The sequence below is a fragment of the Geospiza fortis genome, unplaced genomic scaffold (assembly GCF_000277835.1).
Source record: "Geospiza fortis unplaced genomic scaffold, GeoFor_1.0 scaffold196, whole genome shotgun sequence".
Taxonomy (NCBI): domain Eukaryota; kingdom Metazoa; phylum Chordata; class Aves; order Passeriformes; family Thraupidae; genus Geospiza; species Geospiza fortis.
The window spans coordinates 704,364-715,611 of NW_005054487.1; the positions used below are offsets into that span (position 1 = coordinate 704,364).

The 11,248-nt window shown below is 41.0% G+C and overlaps 1 protein-coding gene across 1 annotated transcript in view; it reads right to left on the reverse strand.

Moving 5' to 3' along the window:
- LOC106631998 (inositol 1,4,5-trisphosphate receptor-interacting protein-like 1) overlaps nucleotides 1–842 on the reverse strand; it is a 2,886-nt gene extending 2,044 nt beyond the window's left edge. The window contains 1 exon segment of the mRNA XM_031063212.1: nucleotides 816–842. Within this exon segment, the coding sequence (XP_030919072.1) occupies nucleotides 816–842 (27 nt within the window).
- Between the last annotated feature and the right edge of the window lie 10,406 nt (nucleotides 843–11,248).

The following is an 11,248-nucleotide window of genomic DNA, read 5'->3' on the forward strand; positions in this document are numbered from 1 at the left end:
TGGCTGCGCTGGGGCAGCCTCACGTGCTGCTGCTGTGCCCAGCTGCCCCCATTGTGACACCTGTGCTGGCATGTCACCGGTGCCACTGGGCATCCTGGCCAGGCCAGCCCCATCCCCCATCTCAGGGACTCCCAATGGCCCCAGGCCACCAAACACCTGACACACACCAAGGGCAGACCCACGGGTCATCTTCCAGCCCCAGGGCTTCCCTGCACCAAACAGGCAGAAGCCCCCAAGCCCTTTCAACTATGAAATTGGGTGACATGGACCCTGAACGCTCTGTTCCTGGAAATCTGCTGTCAGACACAACTGGCTCCCTTGGTGTGATGTATTGGAATCAATTACGCGATTTTCTTCACATTCTTTATTCACATAACTCGTTTTTATAAAGTTTTGCAGACATTGTGTATGACTCCTACTACTATTGTTTAGCAGCTTTCTTGCAAATTACTTTATTGGTTAGCAACAAGTTACACTGTCTTGACTGGTCATTCAAACTCCCAATGTGAAAGTGCAGGAGAAGTTGTTTGTGAGAGATAATTTTATTTTTTCAATCTAACTATGTAAAAACAGTTTATACAGGTACTAGTTGTTTTTTACCCAGGAACAGATTGTTATGCTAATGAACTGCTCCCACCAAGATTGCTTTCACATCTGGCAAAGGCCTAGCCTGACACAGAGAGCAGGCTTGATTTTATGAAGCCTTTCTTTATGATTTTTCCACCTCACTGCAACGTGGGAACTGCCCTCTGTGCTTGTGGGGCTGCTCTTGGCACCTGAGTGACAGCCCTGGGTGCGCAGTGGTGAATGAATACCTTGGCATTGGCATGGGGATTGTCCATGGCAGGGTCTCTGGTCCTGCTGATCCATGGCAAGAGGACCTCGATTGCAAAGGCACATTTCCCAGGGCTGATGAGCACGTGTGGTGCTGATTTCCAGCGGGCATCTCCCACTGCTGATAGAGCACAGTGCTCTGCGTGTCCTACTAGTTCATTTGTGGGGTGCCAAAGCCCTGTAGAGCGTCTGGGATGAGCAGAATTTTCATTTTTTTTTTCCCAGGGAACACAAGCAGGCACAGCAGCGCTGACTCTTGCTTGCTCCCTGCCAAACCAGAGCTTCCAGGGACTTGCAGAGCCCGTGTGAAATGGCCAGCATGGCCTGAGAGGGCAAGGGGAACACAGGGCAAAAATCATCTTTGTAGCCACTGTCGTCTTGAGGGGCTGCTGCACCAGGGAGACCATGGAGAGAAGTGTCCCACTTTCAGAGACAGATCAGTGACAAGACACAATGAGTTCATGCAGCAATAGTTCACTTTATTCAGGTCTTGCTCCCTTATATACCTTAGGAGCACATGAGGTCAGCCAGCCAACAGAAGCCTGAGTCTCCAACGGCCTGGGCCTGCTCTTACTGGTTGAATTATATCAGAAAGGTAATTATGTAAATGATCACATATTTCCAGTATAAACTTGTGATTATTTATACTTCGAGGCCTACAGGCCAGCTGTAGGCCACCACAGTTCCCCCATTTTGTTTTTAAATACAAAAGCAGTGTCTGTTGTCCTCTGCGGGGCCCTTGCAGACAAGATGACAGACAGGCTGTGTGTAAAAACCTCGGCCTAGGCCTTGAATGAGGCCTTCAACTCAATTCAACAGGCTCAGGGCTCTTTTTAGTTGGTGATGTATCCTATAGATTCTTGAATTTGGAACACTCACTCTAGGGAGCTGTCAGGTGGGACCACAAGCAATACAAGTTACCTGCCGGAGCTTCCAGGGACTTGCAGAGCCCGTGTGAAATGGCCAGCGTGGCCTGAGAGGGCAAGGGGAACACGGGGCAAAAATCATCTTTGTAGCCACTGTGGTCTTCAGGGGCTGCTGCACCAGGGAGACCACGGAGAGGAGCACAGTGGAGTGAGAATTGTTTGCCTTTGCTAAAAATGGCTTTTTATAGCTGTCCCATCTCCAAGCAAGTGACAAATTCACAACTACTGCAATTAACTTATACTGCATCTAAAAGTTGTTCTGATTTACACAAAGCATTTACCACTTCCATATTGTTTTCAAAAATGCATTTTTCCAACTTTTACTATAGATATACCTGATTATGAAATATTTTTTTTTCATTTCACTGAATCAAGACTGTTTTTGCTGTGATACTTAATTAGGCAATCATTTTTCAGATTGACCATCAGATCTTTGAGACCCTCAAGCTGAAGACACAAAATAACACATGTTTGAGGTAATACCAAATATCAGCTCTCATCCACAATCAGGTTAGAGTTACCTGGGAGAAAATTCTGAATATGCAAGGCATTGTGTGAGCACTAACTTGTTCACTTCATTTAAAACTAAATGCTATGGGGTTTTGGGTTGTTTTATTTTTTTGCTTTCATTAACAGCTCTGATTTACTGAGGGATTTTTTTCCTTTCATTGTGTTAGGAAGACATCCCATGATCATTTTATTTGTGACATCTGTAGGGAGAAGTGACAGCAGGAAGTGCAGTACCAGCAATATTATGCAGCTGTTTCTATGTGCCACCACACAGAAGACCAAATGGCCTTTTTATCCAGCTTAAAGTTGAGCCAGGCTGCACATCTAAATATATTTTGCTTTTATTTCCTCAGCTTGTCAACTTTAAAGGATGAACTGAGACAAACAAAAGAAGAAAACACTAGTGGTAGCCTGTTACATTTCAAAATACCTCATACACAAGACCTCGAAAAAGGAGTGTCACTCAGTGCAGGAGATTGTCTGCTAAATAGCATTGTAATTGCTAATTTGGCAGACATATGGTTTTAATGAGGCTGGAAGACAAATCCTTTTCTACTGGTGTAGTTGAAAACTATGAGCTGAGAAACAATTACTTAATCTGAAATGAGATTTGTTACATAAACCCATATAAAGCCATTGCTAAAGGATTTCTACTACTTTACCCTCTGTTAGTTCTCTTACATCAGCCTTCTTAGGGAGCTCTTATAATAGAAAAATCATAATGTCAGGGTAATTATCAAATGCCAAGGCCTTGGAAAATGTCCTGCTTCCTCAGATACCACTGGTTTTAATTCCTGGGTTTGCTTCCTTTTCTCATCAACAATAATCCATTTGCTGAATGAGACCTTGCCTTGTCTTTTCAAATTCCAGAGAATTTTTGCTAATTACAGCATTCTCAGTGCAGAGAAATGTGTTTGCAATCTCCAGCCTCGAAGCTCAGCCTGGAAGAAGAGGAAAGAGGAAAAGAGAAGGGGAGCAGAGGGGCTGTGTGAAAGAAGGAAAAAGATGGAAAAATCCTCACAGTGTAGGGCCAAGCCAGAACTCCAGCAGAAGCTCTGTGAGAAATATTTCCCCGCAGTGTGAATGCTGCACCCTGATGATAAAATAAAGCTCTTGGAGCCACACAAATTCCAAAAGCTTATGCTGACTCCCTTTGATCCAGACATCTGACAAAATCAGCAGCATCTCTCTTAAACAAAAGTAAATTTTTGCAAATAATTGAACAATTCCACTTCAACAGTTTCTCTGCTTGGTGGATAAGGAATTGGCTGGGTGCCCACACACGAGGAGTTGTGGTCAGCCAAGTAGAGACCAGTTAAAAGTGGTGCTCCTCAGGGTGTGCTATTTGAACTGTCACTGTTTACATCTCTGTTGTCCATGTGGACAGTGGGATGGAGGGCACCCTCATCAGGTTTGCCAGCAGCACGCTCAGTGTGCAGCCTCTGGAGGGCAGGGATCCATCCAGAGAGACACTGACAGCCTGGAGAGGCCCAGGAGAACCTCATGGAGTTCCACAATTCCCAGTGCCAGGGGCTGCTCCTGGGTCAGGGCAATGCCAGACAGGGAGGAGAATTCACTGGGAGCAGAAATGAGGGGAAGGGTCTGGGGATCTCGTGGGTGAAAAGCTGGACAGGAGACATCAGTGACCCAGCACAGACACAGCCTGGGCTGAGGATGGATGGAGAACAGCCCTGAGGAGAGGGGATGGGGGTGTTGGAAGCTCAGCAGGACCTGGCAGTGAGCACAGAGAGCCCAGAGAGCCAAATGTGCCCTGGGCTGCAGCCAGAGCACCGTGGGCAGCAGGGCAGGGAGGGGATCCTGCCCCTCTGCTCTGCTCTGCTCTGGGCATCCCAGCTGGAGCTCTGCATCCAGCTCTGGGCTCCCCAGAATAATCAGAATATGAACCTGTTGGAGCAAGGCCACAATGATGAGGGAGCTGGAGCGCCTTGGAGTCAGGCTGAGAAAAATGGGCTTGTCTAGTCTAGAGAACAGAAGGCTCCAGGGCGAGCTCATTGTGGCCTTGCATTTCCTAAATGGGGCCCAAAAGCATCTTTTTACAAGGGCATGCAGTGATAGGACAAGGGGGAATTACTTTGAACAAAATAAGGTAGATTTAGATTAGATATTAAGAAGTTCTTTATGCGAATGGGAAGAAGACATTGGAACACAGCCTGGAGCAGCTGTGGCAAACCCATCCCTGGAAATGTTCAAGGCCAGGCTGGATGGGGCTCTGAGCAGCCTGTTCTAGTTAAAGGTGTCCCTTTAAAGGTTAAAGGTGTCCCTGTCCAAGGCAGGGAGTTTGGAACTAGATGATCCTTAAGGTCACTTCATATATTAAAAAGTAAATTAATGTTGCTTAAGGTCACTTCCAACCCAGGCCATTCTGTGATTCCATGAAATGCAACCTGAACCATTCCTTGTTTCCTTGAATATTATGGTCAGAGAAGTGTTACCCCTTTTTACAGTATAAGAAGGAAAAAGATGAAATGTTCTTGTCAATAAAAATGACATCTTAAAAAGCTGGGGTGGGTGATCTTTAGGCTGTCTCCTGATCTTTTAAGAAATTTTATGAGAAAATTGGGAAAATATTGAACACTTATATGAAGATAAGGTTTACAGGGCAAAAGTTCCTCCTGCCTGTTTTGACAGGGGACTAGAATGCCAGGGCAATTTAAAAAAATGCCAGGACAGTGCAAGTGGATGTATATAACCATCTTCCCTGATAGAATCCTGCCAGAGAAAAAAGCAACAGGGCTTTCAACTGGCAAAGCCAGACAAGGCAATTTCTATATATTGCTCTGTGTGTTAGGAAAGAGGCACCAAAACTTGGTTCCAGGCAATACTGAACTAGAAAGTCAACTCAAAGAGAATAAAAAACAATTATCCACCTCCTGCTGTCCCCTCACCCTCGTAAAGATACCTGGCATAACCCTTCAAGTCCTTCTAAGCTCAGAGGGTTTTGCACAAGCAGCACAAATGTGTCATCCTTTTCTGTGATGGCAAATTGGTGTTTAGCCAACTGTCACTACCTAGCAGTCTTTTGCAGCAATATTTTCAGAACTTCACCTTAATTTCAAGTAATTTCTCCCATTTATTACATTCCTTTTGAGCCATAAGTTAAGAAATTAATAAAAAGAACATATATCTAGGACAGACCTCTGACCTCATGCACGCAATTTTATTAGAATAACTGGAATAGTAATAGCTAGGATAGTTTGAATAATTCAATAATTAGAATGCAGTAGATGGAATGATTCACTAAATAGTTCAATAGTTAGAAAAACAATTCGATAATTCCATAGTAAGAATAATTAGAAAGTTTAAGTAACTTTTACCTTCAGTGCATGGTCAGGTCTAGGAGTGCATCTTGATGTGACTGAGCTAAGCAAGAGCTCCACACAGGAAAAGCAGCTGCTAAAACTCCTCCAGATAAATGGCATTTGTTCAGGGGATCCACTGCACTGATGGGGCCCTGGACTGTGATTTTCTGACAAATGGCAAGTCCTTACTGCAAAGAACCATGTTGAAGAGGAAAAAAAACCCCAAAACATCAACAATAAAAACAAAAAAGCTAAGAAAAGTAAAAGTAGTCTTTTTGCATATAATTTTTATTGATACTTCTAGCCATAGTTAGAAAAAAAATAAATAGAATGGCACTAAGCCTAGGGAAAAGAAAAATTTCATATATTAAAAAGTAAATTAATGTTGCTACAACACCCACAGGTGTTGCAGTAGCTGTATCTCATAGAAAATACTTTAAATGTCCTGCATATTTCTGCTGTTTCAAATGCACCTTATTTATAATGTTCTATGGATTTTAATTGCATCGCTCTAGCTCAGTGCTTTTCCTGGACTTAAAAATTATAATTTTTCTGTATCATTCCTCAAGTGCAATACAAGCCTAAAGCAAATGTACTGTTTCTATGGGCTCCTTCACCATCTACAAGCATAACACAATAACTACAGCATAAGAAAAATCTTTTTGTCAAGGTCTGTGGGTGACTTCACCACAGCCTCTGAAGCAGTCTGAAGGAAGCAGTGCACATGTTCCACAGCCAAAGCTAATTGTGACATTCCGCTATCTTTGCCCAAAAGTAATTTCCTGCTTTGTTTCATTCAAGTTGATTTTTGAGGGGCCAATTTTCAATGTGGCGCTTCAAAAGAATAAAAATTATCTCCTACACATATAGCTGTTTTCTCTTTTTCTCCATTGTTTTACCCTATTCTGATAAGAAAACTAATTAAAATAGATGATTCCTTCAAAAAGAAAAGCTGGAAAGTTCTAAATGCAATGAACTCTACTAATTGCAAGCTTTGAAGTCAAAAATATTTTTGAAATGTATTAAAAGAGCAAAATGGTTGATTATAGTTCTTAAGCCAACATAAAGCAGCTGTAGATGCAAGATGGAAAATCTGAATAGAACATCAGCATGGCCTTGATCCTATGCAATATTGTCCACTGAGCTAAAGAAAAACATGACTTGGGGGAGAAAACATTTTCTGCCATTCCAAGGATAGATACATAGTTAAGGAGCAATGTGCCAAGCAAAGATGGCACAATACAGAGTTTTTAGAACATAAAACCCAAGAAAAACAAAAGTTTAGACACACAGTTCAATGCTCTTTTTTTTGCCACACTTTAAAAAAATCTTTATATGTTGTGAAGAATAAATAATAAAATTTAAAAAGTTACTGAAAGGAAAACTTTCTTCCCACTCTCCAAAAATGTCAGGCAACCTGTTGTGGCCTGTGCACAGTCTGTAACACACAATCACTAATGACTGGTGAGTGGTTCCATATCCTCACTAATTTTTTGCAAAGTATCAAAGAAATTACTGAACTGAGAAGAAAGAGATTAAACTAAAAATTAACTTCATCCATCACTCTTTATGAGCCATGAAAAAAGTCTTCAGAGGGAATAAATCTTTGTACAAGAGACTACTGCTGTTGAGAACTCTCCGTGCTTGAAAAGCGTGAATACCTTAAAGCTTGTCAGCTGTTCTGTTGACATTTTGCTCTTTTGATTAAATTTCCTGTGCTGTTGTGTATAACATGAAATGGTGGTGAGTTGCTGTTGCATTTCAAAAATACCTTTGCTGTACAAACACTTTAGCAGTCAATTTAAATTCTTAGATATATTATTACTGGCCCGGAGCTCTTCTGAATAGCAGTAATAAGCTTGAGAAGCATGTTTATTAGCACTGCTAACATACAGCAGTAATTAGCAATTACAGCACTCTCCTCAGGTTCCGAATGTTCTAGGAGTCTCAAGGAAGGCCTTTTTTTTTGTTTTTTTTTTTTTTTTGCAAAGCACAAAGAGGAGTTCAGTCTCTTCCTTATTTGTGAAAGGCATGACACACAAGATGAGAGGATAAACAGGGCTGTTTTAGAAACATGGATTTGCTAAGGCCACAGCTAGAATCACCAGGACAGTGAGGTCTGAATTCCTAGTTTTCAGTTCCAGTGGCAAGAGTGATTTAAAAGGATATAAATAAATAAATAAGCAGGCATTATTTTTCTTACCCTCTTGACCAGAAATCTCCATGCATGCAGTCCAGCATTCTTCACAGGTTGGGTGACCTGTAAAGCTGACAATAGTAGCGGATACTCTGAATCTTTACCTGCACACACAATCTCTATTCTCACTGAAAAGCCACAGATTTTTGAACAACAGTGATTCTGGACAGAAAAGGCATCCTAAGGATCCATTTCCGTGGTTGTCAAAGTAGACAGACGAGTTTCCTAAGAACACCTCAGTTAATCCTCTTTTCAGAAGCACAATTCACACCTCCTCCCCCTCTCTTTGTCGGAGCTTCATTGGGATGTGTTTAGCAGGGTGAAATGGGCCGAATTCCCAACTTCAGTGCCTGCAGAGCCTGGCCTGTAACATCCTGTGCATCTCCAGCTCTGACTGAGGTCGGGAGCAGATTCAAGACTTCCACAGAGTAACACCATCCACACTTTCTGCAGGACTGATATTGTCCATGTGAAAGTCTTAAATGAAGGCTATCACATCCATGGAAATGCTCAATTCAACTTTTCCCAACTGAAACATGAGAGTTAGAGGGCTTTGGACCCTTTCCAAACAAGAGCTCCACTCTTTGTACACACTGTTAATTTCTTTCCCCTTGAACCCAAAGGAAAAGTTTACTCTAAAGACAAATATTTGTTTAATAAGGCTGCAAGATTAAATTTAATGATTTATCTAAAAACGGGCGCAGGCTTTGGGCATTTACTATCAAAAGAGAAGCAGGGAGATGTTCTTTAGCAGTAGCTTGTTTTGCACAAAGTTGAAAAGTTAACTTTAGCCAAAGAAAATTGAGTTTTCTAACAGCATTTGGCTAAACAAGTGCCTCATACACAAAAGCAGATGAAGAACCACTAGAACACTGCTCCTGGCTTGTTTAAACCCCAAATGTATGACAAAACAGGTGCCCTCCTGTGTCCTCTGCTCAGGGTTTCCCAGGTTAACATATCCTAGCAGCAGCCACAGGGTAAGTCCTTCAGATGCTTCATGTTTTAAGGTGCTCAGTACTGTGGTGACAGAACATAAATGTTTGACAAAGCCAGTCTGGGATTATGCATAAATCTCAAGAAAACCATGACTTTACTGGGATAACAATCTGGTTTTGTCAGTTCTCAAAAGAAATTCTTCTCCTGAATTACATCTCCCGGCAGAAAAATGCCCCAAAGCAAAACTACTGTTCACATCCAGGTGGAAGAAATGTGGCTGTGGATGAAGGGATGGCTGTTGTAAACTGATGTGTGAGAAAAGCATTCTTGACACCTAAATGTCTGTATAATCTTATTTTATTCAGCATTTTGAACCCACATCCTAGAACTAAGTATCCCATATTGCACCAGGGTTTGCAGGTGACTGACATGAGGGAAGTACTGTGCTAAATATATATATATATAAAAAATTTTTTAAAGATTCCTTTTTCACAAACTACAGCAGTAAATTACAGTTATTTACAGCAATTTCTCCTCCCACCTTCTTTCAGCTGTAAAGTCTGAGTGGGGATGACAAACATATCTGAACAAAACCTTAAGAACAGCAGAATCAGCACTTGGTGACACTGTTCCTCCCTTCATATACCGGGAGGCTTTGTGGTGATCCATTTCTGACATTTTCAGCAATAAAGAAGAAAGAAAAAGATGCCGCCAGCAGCCCTTTGCAAACTTTCAATTGATGGCCAAGAATGAAAAGGGCTGACCTCTAACTCCTGTGTCTGACAGGCAACTCTCCCGTTAGGAGGGGTGAGACTCATTCCTGTCAAGCACAAACGAGGAAGGATTGGAAAGAAAGAGGCTGCTGTGTATCAGCTTTAGAGCCCTTTCTGCTGCTGTGTATCAGCTTTAGAGTCCTCTCTGCCTTTCTGAAGAGCCTGGATTTGCCAGCACTTCCAGCCAAGAGGCGTTACCTGGAGGGAACAAGAAAACCAGTCTAGAGAGCCACGTCCGCGCAGGAATTTTCTCTTTCTCCCAAAATTTAACTGAGCAGCAGTCCAACTGAGATGTCACAGGAAAGGGCAGTTGCACATTCATCCAAATATCAGGAGTTAGTGGTTTTGCTGTATTTGAATTCAGTAAATCCTGCCACAACCTGCAGTGCAATAAGAGAAGCAGATGGACAGAATTAATTATGGAAGAACTTTGCAAAAGTAGCGAAATGAGATATGTTAGGTGCTATTTTTCCATAAAAGAGTAAGAAATCTTCCAATTCCAGCATCTTATTCACTCAGCACCTTCTCAAATATGCTTCTAGTCTCACAGTATTAGAAAATAAATTTTCCTAGCATTTTAATTTTTAAAAAATATTCATTAAAAATCTATACAACATAGTGTTTGAACCTATCTATCTGCATGGTGTAGATGTCACTGACTATGGTTCTTTAATTAAAATTTTGGTTTTATGCTACATCCAACAAGCATCTCACTATTTACCACAGACAAAGAGAGAAGGGGTAAAGAACAGTGACAAGGAAAGCAGAAAAAGGAATACAAGAAAAAACCTAAAACTGCTTTCCAGTATAAATTTTTACTTCGTGTCACGCTATTTAGCTCACAAGATAAACCCTATAAAAAACAAATTATATCTTGTTCTCCACCAATAAACAGCAGAGAGAAGGGAAAACTTCTTACCACCAGTTCAGTCAGAGCAGAAGAAAGTAAAAATGGGGACTGTGCTCTGCACAGATGATTTTTGTTTCACAGTGGTAAAAATTAAGCATAAAACTGTAGAGTATATGCCTAGCTCCAACAATGCAGCTGCCACATAAACATGGCTTCAGCTGGAGCAGAATAAATTAAAGAACAGAATGTTTGGAAAGCATCATCTCAGGAAAAACAAAAGTCTGATCATAATAGAGTATTGTTGCTGTCTGCAGGAAAATAGAAATAATTCTTCTGAATAGCTGACATTCTGGCAATAAAATACAAGGTTTCTCAAAATTATGTGCTGCTTAGTTGATTTTGGAGTTTTTGAAATATTTTCTGGAAATTATCCTTGTGCAACAAACATTTTATCCATCCACTTGATAGATACAAACTAATATCCTAATTAGTTTCTTGGTGTATTTTTTGGTTAAGATTAAGATTTGTTAATAAGAGTGCAATTCCTCCCTATTTATCAGAGTATTAACTTTTGATTTATTTGTGTTTTAATCTGGCCTTTTATTATATTCAGTAGCAACAAAGTCTGTAAACTTAAAAACTGAAATAGCGAATCATGTATGCTGCTGTTCTTTAGTACCAGCTCCCTTGATTCCACATCAGGTTTTGGTTTTAAATAAACATCTCTTCAGAAAATCCAAGCAGCAGTAAATTATTTGTTTCACTAGACTTTTATAAAACAAGATTTTCCAACCCATTGTATTAACACACATTCTAAACTGAAGCTCAGTTTTTAGGATAAGTGACAAGAAGAGAAAGTAAAAAATATGTGAACTATCAAAATATCATAATACTGAATCAGA